This window comes from Dermochelys coriacea, chromosome 11 (genome assembly GCF_009764565.3).
Source record: "Dermochelys coriacea isolate rDerCor1 chromosome 11, rDerCor1.pri.v4, whole genome shotgun sequence".
Classification (NCBI taxonomy): domain Eukaryota; kingdom Metazoa; phylum Chordata; order Testudines; family Dermochelyidae; genus Dermochelys; species Dermochelys coriacea.
Window position 1 is genome coordinate 166,781 of NC_050078.2, and position 18,308 is coordinate 185,088.

Genomic DNA, 18,308 nt, shown 5'->3' on the forward strand with positions numbered 1-18,308 from the left:
TTGTTGAACAGTTTTGAGAAGAATACAACGTACCTTTGCCATAGCCCACCTGTAACATCCCCTACACCTGAAGGAGAGCATTAATAGGGAGCACAAAGAACATGTTTTGCAAGTCACAGTCATTCATGTTGCACTGAAAAAGATTTTCAACAAAGGAATGGCTACTTTGATGAATTCAAGGATTTCTGTGAGATCAGTTTTCCCCAAATATGAGCATGTGCCTAAGAACATATGTACAGCCGTATGGTGTCAGACCAATGGTCTATCTAGCTCAGTATCCTGTCTTCTGGCACTGGCCAAAGCTTCAGAGGGAATGAACAGAACAGGCAATCATCAAGTGATGCATCCCCTGTTGCCCATTCCCAGCTTCTGGCAAACAGAGGCTACGGATGCCCAGAGCATAGTGTTGCATCTCTGACCATCTTGACCAATAGCAATTGATGGACCTATCCTCCATGAACTTATCTAATTCTTTTTTTAAACTCTGTTATAGTTTTGGCCTAAACAACATCTTCTGGCAAGGAGTTCCACAGGTTGACTGTGCATTGTGTGAAAAAATACTCCTTTTTGTTTGATTTAAACCTGCTGCCTCTTAATTTAAATCAGGTGACCTCTGGTTCTTGTGTTATGTGAAGGTGTAAATAACATTTCCGTTGTCACTTTCTCCACACCAGTCAACATTTTATAAACCACTATCATATCCCTTCTAAGTCGTCTCTTTTCCAAGCTGAAAAGTCCCAGTCTTGTTAATCTGTCCTCATATAAAAGCTGTTCCATATCCCTAATCATTTTTGTTGCTCTTCTCTGTACCTTTTCCAATTCTAATGTCTTTTTTGAGATGGGGCAACCAGAACTGCATGCAGTATTTAAGGTGTGGGCTTACCATGAATTTGTATAGAGGCATTTTGATATTTATTGTCTTATAAGTTATCCCTTCCCTACTGGTTCCTAACATTGTTAGCTTTTTGGACTGCTGCTACACATTTTGCAGATGTTTTCAGAGAACTAGACACAATGACTAAGATCTCTTTCTTGAGTGGTAACAGCTAATTTAGACTATCATTGTATATGTATAGTTGAAATTATGTTTTTCAGAGTGCATTATTTTGCATTTATCAACACGGAATTTCATCTGCCATTTTGTTGTTCAGTCGCTCAGTTTTGTAAGAGCCCTTTGTAACTTAACTCTTTGCAGTCAGCTTTGGACTTAACTATCTTGAGTAATTTTGTATCATCTGCAAATTTTGCCACCTCACTGTTTATCCCTTTTTCCAGATCAGTAATGACTACGTTGTACAGCACTGGTCCCAGTACAGACCCCTGGGTGACACCACTATTTACCTCTCTCCATTCTGAAAACTGACCATTTATTCCTACTCTTTGTTTCCTATCTTTTAACCAGTTACTGATTCATGAGAGGACCTTCCCTCTTATCTCATGACAGCTTACTTTGCTTAAGAGCCTTTGATGAAGTACCTTGTCAAAGGCTTTCTGAACCTCTAAGTACACTACATCCAGTGGATCACCCTTGTCCACATTTGATGACACCCCCCAAAAAATAATTGAAATTGATTGGTAAGGCCTGATTTCCCTTTACAAAACTGTGGAGAAAGGAGGAGAAGGGGTCAGGGTTCTGTGGGATAGAGGTGAGGGTGGAATTTGTGGGAGTAGGTACTGAAAAGCTGGCATTCCTGTTGGGGCAAAGTTTAAGGTTGTGGTGCATTGTAGATGTGTATTAAGGCCATGCTAGTGATGAGTTGGGTCTCTCCCAGGATTGGGGACTAGAGGATATGTGCTGTTGGTTGCCTTACCTTTTAATTTCCTTTCTGTTGGGATTGTGTGTTAGGCAGATTACATACAAACCATCCTTAACTGACACACAGCATAATGTTTTAGTGCAATAAATAATGCAACAGCACAAATGTGTTCCATGTACTTTCCTAATTTCAAAGGGTACTTAAACAAGGACCAAGCAGGATACGGACCCTGGACTTCAGGAAAGCAGACTTTGACTCCCTCAGGGAACAGATGGCCAGGATCCCCTGGGGGACTAACATGAAAGGGAAGGGAGTCCAGGAGAGCTGGCTGTATTTCAAGGAATCCCTGTTGAGGTTACAGGGACAAACCATCCCGATGAGTCGAAAGAATAGTAAATATGGCAGGCGACCAGCTTGGCTTAATGGTGAAATCCTAGCGGATCTTAAACATAAAAAAGAAGCTTACAAGAAGTGGAAGGTTGGACATATGACCAGGGAAGAGTATAAAAATATTGCTCGGGCATGTAGGAAAGATATCAGGAGGGCCAAATCGCACCTGGAGCTGCAGCTAGCAAGAGATGTCAAGAGTAACAAGAAGGGTTTCTTCAGGTATGTTGGCAACAAGAAGAAAGCCAAGGAAAGTGTGGGCCCCTTACTGAATGAGGGAGGCAAGCTAGTGACAGAGGATGTGGAAAAAGCTAATGTACTCAATGCTTTTTTTGCCTCTGTTTTCACTAACAAGGTCAGCTCCCAGACTGCTGTGCTGGGCAACACAAAACGGGGAAGAGATGGCCAGCCCTCTGTAGAGATAGAGGTGGTTAGGGACTATTTAGAAAAGCTGGACGTGCACAAGTCCATGGGGCCGGACGAATTGCATCCGAGAGTGCTGAAGGAATTGGCGGCTGTGATTGCAGAGCCCTTGGCCATTATCTTTGAAAACTCATGGCGAACGGGGGAAGTCCCGGATGACTGGAAAAAGGCTAATGTAGTGCCCATCTTTAAAAAAGGGAAGAAGGAGGATCCTGGGAACTACAGGCCGGTCAGCCTCACCTCAGTCCCTGGAAAAATCATGGAGCAGGTCCTCAAAGAATCAATCCTGAAGCACTTAGAGGAGAGGAAAGTGATCAGGAACAGTCAGCATGGATTCACCAAGGGAAGGTCATGCCTGACTAATCTAATCGCCTTTTATGATGAGATTACTGGTTCTGTGGATGAAGGGAAAGCAGTGGATGTATTGTTTCTTGACTTTAGCAAAGCTTTTGACACGGTCTCCCACAGCATTCTTGTCAGCAAGTTAAGGAAGTATGGGCTGGATGAATGCACTATAAGGTGGGTAGAAAGCTGGCTAGATTGTCGGGCTCAACGGGTAGTGATCAATGGCTCCATGTCTAGTTGGCAGCCGGTGTCAAGTGGAGTGCCCCAGGGGTCGGTCCTGGGGCCCGTTTTGTTCAATATCTTCATAAATGACCTGGAGGATGGTGTGGATTGCACTCTCAGCAAATTTGCGGATGATACTAAACTGGGAGGAGTGGTAGATACGCTGGAGGGGAGGGATAGGATACAGAAGGACCTAGACAAATTGGAGGATTGGGCCAAAAGAAATCTAATGAGGTTCAATAAGGATAAATGCAGGGTCCTGCACTTAGGATGGAAGAATCCAATGCACCGCTACAGACTAGGGACCGAATGGCTCGGCAGCAGTTCTGCGGAAAAGGACCTAGGGGTGACAGTGGACGAGAAGCTGGATATGAGTCAGCAGTGTGCCCTTGTTGCCAAGAAGGCCAATGGCATTTTGGGATGTATAAGTAGGGGCATAGCGAGCAGATCGAGGGACGTGATCGTTCCCCTCTATTCGACACTGGTGAGGCCTCATCTGGAGTACTGTGTCCAGTTTTGGGCCCCACACTACAGGAAGGATGTGGATAAATTGGAAAGAGTACAGCGAAGGGCAACAAAAATGATTAGGGGTCTAGAGCACATGACTTATGAGGAGAGGCTGAGGGAGCTGGGATTGTTTAGTCTGCAGAAGAGAAGAATGAGGGGGGATTTGATAGCTGCTTTCAACTACCTGAAAGGGGGTTTCAAAGAGGATGGCTCTAGACTGTTCTCAATGGTAGCAGATGACAGAACGAGGAGTAATGGTCTCAAGTTGCAATGGGGGAGGTTTAGATTGGATATTAGGAAAAACTTTTTCACTAAGAGGGTGGTGAAACACTGGAATGCGTTACCTAGGGAGGTGGTAGAATCTCCTTCCTTAGAGGTTTTTAAGGTCAGGCTTGACAAAGCCCTGGCTGGGATGATTTAACTGGGACTTGGTCCTGCTTTGAGCAGGGGGTTGGACTAGATGACCTTCTGGGGTCCCTTCCAACCCTGATATTCTATGATTCTATGATTCATTGGCAACTGAATCTCCCTGGCTAAGTATACCCATCAAAATGTGCCCTTTTAAAAGCTAGTAGTAACTATATGAGTCAAAACATGCCTTCCTTACTCTGGGATGAAAAACAAGGGGCAAAAAGGTAGGAGAGGGTCTTGCCATACCTACCAAAATAGGCAGCCATAGATCATTCGGCCAGATCGTGGACAAATTTTGACATGGCACCATTTCTGAGAACCTACTGGTAGAGTTTGCACACACACTGAGAAGGAATGAGCCTCATAGCAGCAGCAGCTGCTCCTGGTGTCACTACAGTAAAGTGCCTAATCCATGTACCCTCCAAAATCACAGTCACTGCAGAGTACAGATTATTTAGGAAGAGGGTAAAAGCCCTTTAAGGAAATGGCACTGAAGGAACCAGAGCCCCTAAATGCCATGGCCTGACCTCACATCCCCCAGGCTGCAAAGGTTAGCCAGGCAACAAGGGAAGAGTTTGAAAGGCCCTTTCTCTGAAGCAGAGCATTAAAACAAAAAACTCTCCATGAACAAACATCCTTCCTCCTGTGTCATTGGTACTCATTTGGAATGACCGGAGAGAGAACATCATCAACAATATCCTGGAGAGGTGATGCCTTCACTGCAGTGACTGGACACAGAGGTAGCATCGTCCAACCAAGAAGGGGCAGCCGTGCTTGCACACTGCCTCAGGGGAGAGAAAGGGAATGGAGGGGCTCACAAGAAGGAGGGAAGGTGGGGAGACGCACCCCCAGAAACAAACTTTACTCACCTTCTCCAATAAATCTGAGCAACAGGTTAAGGGGGAAACATCATTCAAGTGACCTCACAATCTGATTTTCTGGTGACTGCCAAAGAATTTCCAAGCCCCATGGGAATTAATCCAGTGCCGCTGTAGCATAGACACTTACTACAGTGTTGGATAGGGTTCTTCTGTCACCTCTCCAAAAGGTGTTAGCTCGGTCAACTGAAGAACTCTTCCATACATAGTCCAGTCTACACTGGGGCTTATGTCAACAACTATGTCTCCCAGGGAATTTTTCACACTCCTGCACAACATTGCTAGGTCAACCTATGTTTTATATGTAGACCAGGCCTCAAGCTATAGGAAAGAGGAACTGAATGGCCATGAGCATTACTTTCAGAACAAGAGATTTGAGAGAGAGAGAGAGAGAGAGAGAGAGAGAGAGAGAGAGAGGGGAAGAGAGGTCAGGCCCAGCACAGGGCCTGTGGCAGGCCAGAGTACCCCAGGAGAGGCAGAGGTCAAGCCCAGGGTATCCAGTGAAGTCACAGAAGCTAGAGATTCATAGTTTTTAAGGCCAGAAGTGATGCATTATAATAATCTAGCCTGACCTCCTACATAACACAGGCCACAAAACATCCCAAGTGATTTCTTCCCCAGCTTCTATTTGAGATAGAGGAGACTTTACCTGAAGAGAAGAGAAGAGAAGAGAAGAGAAGAGAAGAGAAGAGAAGAGAAGAGAAGAGAAGGGAAGAGAAGGGAAGAGAAGAGAGAAGGGAAGAGAAGAGAAGAGAGAAGAGAAGAGAAGAGAAGAGAAAAGGGAAGGGAAGGGAGAAGGCTGAGCTGTCACTCTGTCCAAATTGATTTTTTTCTTTTTTCTTTTCTTAAATCAGCACCAGCAACTACACTGGTCAAGGGAGAATTACTTTCAATGGTCTTAAGCACCGGCTGCTCCCCTGGAAGTTAGTGGGATTTGCAGTGCTCAGCATCTTTGAAAATCAAGTCACTTATTCAGGTCTCTTACCTTTAGGCATCCAAGGTTGGCCTTGGGCAAGACACTCAAGCCAAAATTTTCCCCACAGTAAGTCACTAATTTGGCTGCCATCTGACTCTGTGGTCCAGATTCTCCAGTCTGTCAGGGCCCCTTTGTGCTATGTAAGCTGCACAAAGTGCTTTAAAGCAGCCAGAGATGGCCTGTGGAGCGCTCACCACATAAAATAACTCTCTGCTGATGTCCAGCTGCCTTCTACCCCAGCCGCCTCCCACCCCCCAATCCCAGTGTGATGGGAAAGGGGTGGGGACTGCGTAAAAGCAGATCTCGACTCTGCTCAATCCTCCCTCGGCATATCTTAGAGTTGCACTTGTGAACTGGCACTGGGCAGCTCTTATATCAGAGAGCTGCAACTGACTCCCTACAGCTGCCATTGTTGCTTACGTCTGAGTGCAGCTTGGACATGGTGGATAATGTCTTCTTAACTCCCAGCCAGGGATTGGCTGTTGACTGCAGCTCCCAAGAGAACATATACAAAAGGGAACAATCCTCTGTTGTTTTCCAAGGGAGCAGCATGAACTAAATGGTATAACAGGCCTGCTCTACTACAAACTTCTATGGATTAAAGTATTTGTGATATTTTGTGATAGGAACCTAAACTTTGTTCCCATCTCATGCTTAGATATTAAGGAATCTATAAATGCAGGGAAGGGTAAAGTAGTGCAAAGTCCTCAGGGCTGACAGAGTAGACGTGGCCTTACCTGTTCTAAGTAAGATACAAAGGAAATCACACCATTGCAGGGAAATTTGCCCACCCATTTTCGCCTTCCACAGCTCCTCCCCTCTTTGATGTGTGTGTTGGAGCAGGAAGGGGCAGAGGCGGCAAGAGGAAAGGATACAATCGGTGACTCGCCCTCCCTGGATATGTCCATGATGGGAGAAGTGCAGCTGGATGAACTTGCCAAAGCGGCTGGAGTTGTTGTTATAAACCGTCTTGGCATTTCCGAAGGCCTCCAGGATAGGGCTGAGGAAGGAAGACAATCATGGACCTGAACAGCAGCACCAACACCAGTGTGACTCAGGCAGGATTAGCTTTGCACCAGGTACATTCTGCCATCTCAGTATTACATTCACCATAACACAGACTGGAGAAAACTGCAGGTATAATAAGCTAGGCAGAGCTGGAGGGGAGAGGCTGGCAGTGTTGGTAAGAGGCAGCTATAACACACTACTAAATAGGCATTAAACACTGGGACTGGGATTAGTTAAATCAGACCCAGGTTCATATGGGCAATCAGCACTAGCACCGTTTGAGCCCATCTCACATCCAAAACAAGTCACCCTCCTACCTATACCTTTATTGCAGTTGGGAGCTAGAGAAGCCAGGACAATAATTTGTTAAGAGGATGCAATACAATACAATACAATACAATACAATACAACACAACACTATGCAGTAGAGGTAAACTGGGCTCTTGTTGCCCAAGATTTTCAGAAAGGTCACCAAAGTTTGGGGCAAACCCTTGTTTTAAGAAAACTGCCCTGGCATCTTTAATGTCCATTCAGCATGGACAAGCCTCAATTGTTAAGATTTCAGGATGAAGATCCACACCCACTAACCTGCAGGGACTTTGGTGGTCTAGCCCAGGGGTGGACAAACTACAGGCCGCGGGCCGCATCCGGCCCAATCGGACCTTTTAATCTGGCCCTCAAACTCCCAGTGGGGAGTGGGGTTGGGAGCTTTCCCCACTCCGGTGCTCCAGTCAGGGAACGGGGTCGGGGGCTTGCGTTGCTCCGCTCCACATGTGCGGCAGGTCCGCATGGCTCCTGGAAACAGGAGGAGCCAGGAGGCTCCGCACGCTGCACCCGGCCCAAGCACCAGCTCTGCAGCTCCCATTGGCCGGGAACCGCGGCCAATGGGAGCTACGGGGGCGGTGCCTGTGGACGGGGCAGCATGCAGAGCAGCATGGCCCTGCCTCCGGAGGGGGATGGGCCACTGTTTCCAGGAGCCACTTCAGGTAAGCGCCTCCCAGATCCTGTACCCCTGAGGACCCCCCTCCTGTACCTCAACCTCCTGTCCCATCCCTGATCGCCCTCCAAACCCTTTGATCTTAGCCCAGTGCACCCTCCTGTACTCCAAACCCCTCATCCCCAGCCCTACCCCAGAGTCTGCACCCCTAGCCAGAGCCCTCATCCCTCCCGTGTGCCCCAATTCCCTACCCCAGCTGGCCCTCCATACAACTTCCATACCAAGATGTGGCCCTCAGGCCAAAAACTTTGCCCACCCCTGATCTAGCGAGACTAGTCCCAACCCTTGTTCTCACACTATTTCTGTTTGCAGCCTTGGGCAAGCCACTTCTTTGCCACAACTTCCCCATATGAAAATGGGACAACATAACTACAACACCATGAGGTGGAGAACGTTACATGTTTTCAAACAATCATGAAGCAAGAAATATATATGCTAAATTAATTTGCTTTGTACAGATCAATGACAGAGATGGCCATGCTGGAATATGAACCAGCGGGTCTAGAACATCTATGCTGTTATTTACAATTGGGATCCAGTCCCAATTATACTAAGTGCTTTCCAAGTATGGAGGAATACATACTCCCTATGTCAGGTTTCAGAGCAGCAGCCATGTTAGTCTGTATTTGCAAAAAGAAAACGAGTACTTGTGGCACCTTAGAGACTAACACATTTATTTAAGCATAAGCTTTCGTGAGCTACAGCTCACTTCATCGGATGCATCATACTCCCTATGTATTTCAAATCTCATGCTGACAGCACTATGCCAACTCAGGAAGAATATGCTCCCAATTGGATTCAAGTCTTAAACCTTCAATCTGATCGTGAAATAAAAAAAACTTGTCTTGTTTTAAAAACCAGCTTTCCTGATCAGCCTCAGCTGGTTCAAACTGCCAAGACAATGTTGGGTTATAACTGCAGTGAGCTGTTTAGAGACTTTGATTCTTGCTCAGCAGAACGATTTCAATTACACTTCAAGGGGGAAAAGCCAGTTTCATTCGAATAGGCAAAATGGGAGCAGGATTAGAAATATTTTATTTAATAGTTTAACCCAGTGGCTCTCAACCAGGGGTATGTGTACCCTAGGGGAATGCAGAGGTCTTTCAGCAGGTACATCAACTCATCTAGATATTTGCCTAGTTTTACAACAATACATAAACACCAGTGAAGTCAGTACAAACTAAAATTTCATACAGACAATGACTTGTTTATACTGCTGAATATACTATACACTTAAATGTAAGTACAGTATTTATATTCCATGGTAAAAATGAAAAAGTAAGCAACTTTCAGTAATAGCATGCTGTGACACACTTGTATTTTTATGTCTGATTTTGTAAGCCAGTACTTTTCAAGTGCAGTGAAACTTAGGGGTACACAACACAAATCAGACTCCTCCAAGGGGTATAGAAGTCTAGAAAGGTTGAGAGCCAGTGGTTTAACCAATACAAAGATTAAAAGGCCAGTGGGGAAAACAAAACACAAAGAAAAGTCAAGGCCACGTTGCAGGAATGCTCTCTAAAGGTTTATATTTATCACTAAAACTCATTGTGATTTTTAACAAACAGGATTGCATTTTTTTGAATGTGTGGTTGATGCCCATCGTCTCATCTGTGCAGTTTCAGAGAGAAGCAGGTCCAGGATTATGAAAAGGTTAAAAAATAATTATGACCTACAATGTTATTTGAGATCAAATACTGCTGGAGTTTGCAGAAAATAACAGGTTGTCTTGACTTTGGACAAGGTTAGTATGTGAAGGGATTAGAGTAGCAGCCATGTTAGTCTGTGTCCGCAAAAAGAAAAAGAGTACTTGTGGCACCTTAGAGACTAACAAATTTATTTGAGCATAAGCTTTCATGAGCTACAGCTCACTTCATCGGAATGCATCCAATGAAGTAAACTGTAGCTCACGAAAGCTTATGCTCAAATAAATGTGTTAGTCTCTAAGGTGCCACAAGTCCTCCTTTTCCTTTGGCGGATACAGACTAACACGGCTGCTACTCTGAAACCTGTCTTTGTGTAATGACACATCCACTCCCTGTCTTTATTCAAGCCTAAATTAATTGTATCCAGTTTGCAAATTAATTCCAATTCAGCAGGAAAAGCTTTACAAAACCTCAAGCCCTAACTTTATACTTTATCCTATGAAAAACAGGCTTTAAACAAAGGCAAAAATGAAATTATTTGTACTGCAATAGCACCCAGACAGCCCATGCAGGACCAGGTTCCTCTGCTGGACGCTGCACAAACACACAAGGAAGCATGGCTCCTGCCCCAGACAGCTTACTATCTCAGTCCTGATCCTGCTAACACTTACATCTGAGTAACTTTATACACAAGTAGTCCCACTGGTTCATTAACACCGCACATGCACAATATTACACACATACATGTTTGCAGGATCAGGGTCTAATCTGAAACAAAATGACCATGAAAAACAAAGGGAAGGGAGGACGTTGGTGAGGATAATAAGGTCACATGGTTACCACAGTTACATTGTGTAGGTTAACTACTAATTTGACAATTCCTGGTGGTTCTAAATAATCTGAATTTAAATAATAATAGTAATTAAATCAAATCAGCTCTCTCCAACTGCAGCAGCCCCAACTGCTCACTGAAGAGCTGATTTCTAGCAGGGACCATGGCAGAAGTGGTTCTGGAGGAAGGATTTGAAGGAGCAGAGGGAGTGGCTCTACAGTTTAGCTCAGTGAGGCATTCCATGCATAAGGGGCAGCATGGAAGAAGGTGCAGAGGCATTTGTGGGAGACAAATAGGCATTTAAGGCTGCCATTATTAGTAAAGCAAAGAGAATAGGGGATGCAACACAGTGAGAGACAAGTGCAGATATGTATGTGGAACAGAGTTGTGAAGGGCCCTAACAGTGTTTGCATTTGATGCAGTGGAGAATAGGAAGTCTGTGCAGGGCAGGAATTCAAAGGGGTGAGGGTAACAGAGTTATAGGCTAGAAGGATGATCTTAGATGCTTCATTTTGAAGGCACCAGAGATGGGTGACAGGCAGCCCTGAGCAGAGAAGGCAGCAGTAGTAAAGACAGCAGATGAGAAGGGTCTGGAAGCAGAGTTTTAGCTATATGGAGAGAAAGAAAAAATTGGATTTTGGAAATGTTGCAAAGGAAGCAGCTGTAGAATTTAGGCACAGGCTGGATGTAAGAGGTAAAAAGAGAGCAGTCAAAGATGACTCCCAGATTACAGACCTGAATGGCAGAGAGGACAGTTGTATTGGCAACAGTGACAGAAAACAGGGGGAGTGAGGACGGTTTCAGAGGAAAGATCAGGAGTTTAGCTTTGGCCATGTTAAACAGTGGACAGTGAGAAGTATCCAGGAGATGATGTCAGAGAAACAGACAGAGATATGGGACTGGACTGAAGGAGACAGATCAGAAATGGAGAGGTAGGTCTGTGGCACATTGACTTAGAGATGAGAGCTGAAGCCATGGGAGCAGATGAGGTCACCCAGAAAGAAGGGTAAAGGGAGCAGAGAGGAGTGGGGCCAAGGACAGAGGACTGTGGGACCCCATGAACAGTGGGAGAGGGAAGGAAGAGGACCCACCGAAAGAGATGCTGAAGGTGCAGCCAATGAAGTAGGAGGAGAACCAGGAGAGGATGGAGTAGCAAAAGCCAAGGAAGGACAGAATGTCATGAAGGAGGGCATGATCAACAGTGTCAAAAGGAGCAGAGGTCGAGGAGGATGAGGATGGAGTAGAACCCCTGGGAAAATAAAATAAATATTAGAGAAAACATCAACAACCTGTTTTATGAGCCTTTCAAAATCCTTCTAGTACTAACTTTCTTTCATGGAGGAAGGATGTCAGTTTAACAAAGAAGCATCTTCATGTAAAAATCTCAAAACTTGATGCACTATGCTGAAGTTTCAATAAACAAGTACAAATTGATTTAGTTGGGCATTGGTCCTGCTTTGAGCAGGGGGTTGGACAAGATGACCTCCTGAGGTCCCTTCCAACCGTGATATACTATGATTCTATGAAATCTGGATATTTTCATATATTTTCTCTGTCTTAGAAATCAAGTCTCCTGAAGAGACCAAGCAAGCAAGACGGAAATGTGAGAGATATGTTAACATTTCTAATGAAGAAGCTAAAATAAGGAGACACAACAAACAAGACCACCACTGAAACTAACCCAGTTGGATTAAGGGAGTTTTCAGAGACTGGATTTCTGGAAAAAATACAAAGCATGAACTTCACAAAAAGCAAGTTAACAAGATTACGATAATATTACACCACACAGGAGAGCCTTTAATATTATGAGCAAGTCTGAGCTGAAATTTAACAATAGCATTGCTGGCTTTCTGTATACATTAGCCCAGTGCCTCAGCTCCACTAAGGTCATTCGGTGTCACTGGAGTAGCATAAAAAATGACCTTAAAGCTGTTTTCTGGGCGCTGCTGAGAATTCCTCAGCCCTGTAGGCCTCAGGCATAGGGGGTATGACAGCCATTTGGAGGCTAGAGAGGGGAGAATCAGAATGCCTCATTCAACACTGCTGCTCAACCAGCAAAAGGGTCCCTAGAGGGCATTCTAGCTGGCATAGGTTAGAGAAGTCTGGTAACTGATTTAATTTGAGCTGGAGACTGGATCAGCTCCCAGCCAAGCCCGAGCATAACAGGAAGCACAAAAGTGAATTAAAACCAACTTTTCCTCTGTCCCCATCAATAACAACGATATGGGGAGACAGTTCACCTCAGTAGAGGGGTCGGCACATGTCTGTGACAGACTCGCCATACAGCATGGAGCTGAGCGCAGCTGAGGACTGTTCCCATTATATCTTGTCTGGGGCTCATTCTAACTGGCTACCATGGAGAAGTAAAGGAACCACGAACAGAAGACTCAGATTTTTAAGGCCATAAGGGACCATTATGAAAAATTAGTCTGACCTCCTGCATAATATAGATCACAAAAACTCACAGAGGATTCCTGCACTGAGCCCATTACTTCTGGTCAGGGCTGTCCCTAGGGGGGGTGTGGGGCCCAGGACAATCCCCTGCCCTCTGCCCCAGGCTCCACCCACACTCCACCTCTTCCCACCCCTGCCCCATCTCTTTCCTGCTTCCACCTCCTCCCGCAAGCAACACCAGGAGCCAGCTGGGTGGGGCAGGCTGGGGTTGCTACTACCGCTTCCCGCCGTGAGTGTAGACCTCGACCCCTGCCGCCGGCGCCAGGCCCCCCTGCTAACCGCCTGGGCCAGTCTGGCCCCGGGCACCCTAACCCTGCTCCCTCCAGGCCGGCCTCGCATGCCCCTGCACGGCATGCACACAGAGCCATCCCTAGGGTACAGCGATTCGGGGCGGCCATCACAGGGCCCCGCAAAGTATGGGGCCTGGGGTGACCACTACGATTTGCCCCACCCTAGAGACAGCTCTGCTTCTGGTTGAGCTACACTGTACCTTTTAAAAAGAGATACCAAGGCTCAGTTTAAAGACCAAGTGATGGAGAATCTATCACACCCCTGAATAAATTGTTCCCGTCATTAATTACCCTCCTTAAAAGAAATGTGTCCCTTATTTCTAATCCGACTGTCTAGCTCCACTTTCAGACACTAGATCTTGTTATGCATCTGTTGGCCACATTAAAGCGTCATCAGAATTCTTATAGGCCATGATCTAGTCACCTCTTAACCTTCTCTTGGATAAACAAAACATAATTAGCCTTTCAGTATAAGGCAAATTTTCCAGATATTGAATCATTCCTATAGCTCTTCTCTGAGTCCTCTCAAATTTGTCAGACATTCTTTTTAAAATCTGCACACCACAATGGGATGTAATATCCATTAACAGTCTCACCAATGCTGTATACAGTGGTAAATCACACTTCCCTGCTCCTCAATATTCCTTTGCTTATACGTCTAAGGAGAATGGAGAGCTCCCACCTTGATCTCATGCAGCAGCATAGAACCCAGAATGGGGAATCTAATGATTATATATTAGTTTTATTATTCATATTGCAATTTCTCCCAAAGGCCTAGGATGGATGCACATTAAGACAGGCACTGCACAAGTAACAAGAAACACTCCCTGCCCCAAACAGCTTACAATCTATTTAAAGACAAACACAACAAGTATCTGTAACAAACTAAGTTCACAGAGGAAACAAGAAGAGGGTAGCAGCAAAAGGGACATTACGTTACACAGACTCACTGCAGGCACAGTTAAAAGATTTAAAAGACAAACAGACTTAGGGTCTGAGCGATGTCAGTTATCCCTGCTAGCCACCTGCCCAGCCATTACCATTTGGAAAATTACCATAGGCCTATGACAGAGGTGGGTCTGAGGACAGGGTACTGGTTTTGCAGATTAGTTCGGGGGGACGTTTCATGCATAAGGGCAGGAATGGAAGAAAACAATACTGAAGTGCCACAGGCCCGCAGAACTACAAAGGGCTATTTGAAAAGTAGCCACTTTACCGGCCCTTTAAACGGGGCGTGGACTTCCAGGGTGTGTGTTTCTTACATTGTCCCTGCTTAATACCATCACTGTTTAGATGTGCCAATACCAGCTGCCAAGTTCCGTTCTGGTCTTTTCTATTCAGGTTCTTATACGGCACTCATCACTGTGGTACCTGAATGTTCATGCTTCAGAGTTTGGTGCTCACCATTCAGGGTTTCAGCTAGCCACCTTCAGGGACAGGAAGAGATTTCTCCCCCCACCTCAACCCCATCACTAATGTATTCTGGCAGATTTTTTAATCTCTTTCTTCTGAACCATCAGGAGCGGTCACGGCTGGAGATGGGACACTGGACGGGGAGGGCCAGGGCTCTCAGAGGCTTAGCTGGCTGGTTCTTGCTCACATGAACAGGGTTTAACTGATTGCCATGTGTGGGGTTGGGAAAGAATTTTCCCCCAGTCAGATAGGCAATGATCTGGAGGGGGGGGGTTTGTTTCACTTTGTGGCGTGTCACTTGCCAGGATTATCTGGGTATAGCTCATTTAATCATTCCCCTGCCATTGCAGTGGCCTGGACTGCTGGTGCACCTTGGTCCCTCCTATTCTCTGTGGGTCTCATTTCCATTGTTGGGTTTAGTGTACGGGTGCTGGGTGGTGGCAAGTGCTACACAGAAGGTCAGACTAGATGATCTAATGGTCCATTCTGGCCTCAAACTTTATGATTCTATCATTCTATGCCTTCCAGAAGTTAGTTGTTCAGTGAGGTAAAAAAGGGTTGTTGTGTGATAAAGGTCACAGATGCCCCAGCCATACAGGGCCCCTCTTACCCCTGCAAACACTGTCCCTGACTGCTCACCGGTTGTCTCTCCCATGCAGATAAACTGTACCTGCTCTCCAGAATGGCTTCCTCCACATGAGTGCTCTTCTCAGATGCAGGGCTCCCTAGAGAGCTCTGGCTCATAGCTGACAGGAATCTGAGCAACAACTTGGTGCTCTCAGTCTTTCCAGCTCCACTTTCTCCACTGTTAAGGAACAGACATGATACACTCACAAACCCAGAACAGAGCAAGTGACTGTCCCACCCAGGGAGAATGGAGAATAAGTGGTTTGTAGGACCAGATGTGGGGCATCTCCACCACTGCAGGTGTAAGAGAGACAAGGGGTAGGAACACAGGGGCCAGACAGGATGGTGGGAGTGGGGAGTGTAATACAACCAAGGGGTTAGCTATATGTTTAGTCTCTAACCTGATCAGAACACACTGGTTGTCGTGACGCTTCCACAAGCAGCAATAACACTCATTAGCAGTGGCAAAGATATGGGGCGGCAGCTCACCCAGGTGATGCCGTCTGTACAGGTCCATGGCGGCCGCACTGTACAGACCAGAGATGGGTTTGTACGGATTTACTGATGCCAAGATGGAACCAATGTTCGTCTGAGGGAGAAAACAAAATATAGTGAGAAAATCAAGTACCAGAAAAACCACCGACAAGCCAGGACTCTGAAATGATTAATGATGGGAGTGGGTGAGCCTGAGAGAAGTCGCAGAGCCAAGACCAATGATCTCCCAAAACAGGGAGGAGGAGAGGAAACAGACCCTGAGGGGAGGGGTGCTGCAAAGTCAGGGGTGGGGGAAGGAGGAGCTACAATTTTACTGCTCTGCAACAAAATATTTTTGTTTGGCTTGTTGTAAAGCTTTTATTTAAAGTATTTCAAAACATGGGGCCAGATCCGCCCCTGAACCCAACTGCTTTGACTGCACTTGCTGCTGAAAAACTGAATCAAGACCAAAAGGTGATTTAGAACAATCTTTGCCACTCCCCCACACAGATCCTGTGCTGAGTGGAGATTACCTGGACCTGTCTAGCCCACAGAACAATAATGTCAGAGTGACACACCCTGTCCCCAATCCATGCAGATCCATAATAAAGCCCTATCCCTGCGTAACTCCCTGCCCTATGTGCATTCCTCTTGCTTTTCCTGTACTGTGGTTTCTCATCTTGGGCTGCAAGCCCCCAATTCCAAACAGCCGCATCTTCAGCTCAGGTGTAACCAATGAATTTCTCACAGTGCTGCTGGTGGTACTATATTTTGCCACCAGAGGACAGCATTCCACATCACTGCCAAACAACAAACTGCAGACACCAGGAGTTCCGTAAACCCAAGAGCAAACCGTGGTTTCTCCCTGCTGGATGTAATATGTGGACACAGTACGATGGCAGAACAGATGACACTTTGAAAGAGAGGACTCAGACTGGCAGAAGCATAAGAGCTGAGGAGATGCTACAGGCACCAAACAACCCAAAAGTAATGTCCAAGAGCAGCACCTATAGTGTCATCAGTGGGGAAATAATCATTGGGCCACATCATAAGGGGTACTAATTGGCGACCTTAGCTCTCGGTCAACAGAGTGGCCAAGCACTGCCTAGGTCTACCCCTCGGAGGTGGTCCGTCCTGGTTAGGGGCAAGGTGCATTGGTGGGGGGGAGGAGAGCTGAAAGAAGATCTGGGATGACAGAGAAGCAAGCAGGTTCCTGAGAAATATCAAGACAGGACATTTTCATGACAGGCTGGTGTGGAAGTGCAACACCACCTTGGGGAGAAAGGCCAGGTGTGGCCAGAGTTGCACCTTATCCTTGTGGAAAACCGTGTAAGGTGGGTCAGAGATGAGGGCCTTTAGCTCAGACACCGTCTTCGCAGAAGCAATGGCGGCCAGGAACGCTACCTTCCAAGACAGGTACAGGAAGGAGCAAGTTGCCAACGGTTCGAATGTAAAAGAGAGGGAATGGGGGAAAGGTGTAGAGCAGGCGACCTCTCCAGGGTAGCAGGAATGTGTCCGTGAGGGAGCCTGTGCTGTGACCCCGGAAGGAGCAGAACATTGGGCACTTCCTGTTGCTCCATGTGGCAAACAGGTCAACCTGGGGAAACCCCCACCTTTGGAAAATGAGGTGCATGACATCCGGCTGGATGGACCACTCGTGTGTGCAGAAGGACCTGCTGAGGTGGTCCATCAGCGTGTTCTGAACTCCTGGTAGAAAGGATACTTCCAGATGAACGGTGTGGGCTATGCAGAACTCCCACAGCTTGCACAGGGGAGCAGAACAGGCTCCGTCCAGATTGTTGATCTACAACATGGCGGTGTCAGAGTAGCAGCCGTGTTAGTCTGTATTCGCAAAAAGAAAAGGAGTACTTGTGGCACCTTAGAGACTAACAAATTTATTAGAGCATAAGCTTTCGTGAGCTACAGCTCACTTGGGGGGAGGGATAGCTCAGTGGTTTGAGCATTGGCTTGCTAAACCCAGGGTTGTGAGTTCAATCCTTGAGGGGGCCATTTAGGGATTTGGGGCAAAAATTGGGGATTGGTCCTGCTTTGAGCAGGGGGTTGGACTAGATGATCTCCTGAGGTCCCTTCCAACCCTGATATTCTGTGATTCATCGGATGCAGTGGTGTCCATCAGAACTGCTACGCACTGGCCTGGCAGTCAGGCCTGGCAAGCGAGGCGCACCGCCCTCAGCTCCTTGACGTTGATTTGTAGGGAGAACTCGTCCTGCGACCACAGGCCTTGTGTCTGGAGGGCCACCAGATGTGCCCCCCCATCCCAGAGCCGACCCGTCCGTAACAGGGACAAGGAAGGCTCACGGTTGTGGAAGGCGACTCCTCCACACACTGCTTAGGAGTCGAGCCACCAGTGAAGGGACATGAGGACCTGCCCCAGCACTATGCCACTGAATTCAAGCTGTCGCGCCCCAGGCAGTAGGCAAGGCAAGCCAGGCCTGCAACAGTCTGAGCCACAGCCTGGTGGGCCGGCTCACATAGGTGCAAGCAGCCATGTGGCTGAGGAGACTCGGGCACCCCCTTGCTGTTGTGGTTGGGAATTGCTGGAGGCTTTGAATTATGCCCGTGATGGCTTGGAATCGGGTCTCTGGCAGAAGAGCTCGCGCCTGAACCGAGTCTAACACTGCCCCAATGAATTCTATTCTC

At 46.7% G+C, this 18,308-nt stretch overlaps 1 protein-coding gene across 1 annotated transcript in view; it reads right to left on the reverse strand.

Moving 5' to 3' along the window:
- The window catches only part of LOC119863454 (unconventional myosin-X-like), a 257,129-nt gene that overhangs the window by 160,024 nt on the left and 78,797 nt on the right, over positions 1-18,308 (reverse strand). The window contains exons 4-7 of the mRNA XM_038421961.2: positions 15,575-15,762; positions 15,217-15,351; positions 6,782-6,906; positions 4,922-4,935 (exon numbers count right to left, since the gene is read on the reverse strand). Of these exons, the coding sequence (XP_038277889.1) occupies positions 4,922-4,935; positions 6,782-6,906; positions 15,217-15,351; positions 15,575-15,762 (462 nt within the window). The remainder of the gene's footprint in view (positions 1-4,921; positions 4,936-6,781; positions 6,907-15,216; positions 15,352-15,574; positions 15,763-18,308) is intronic.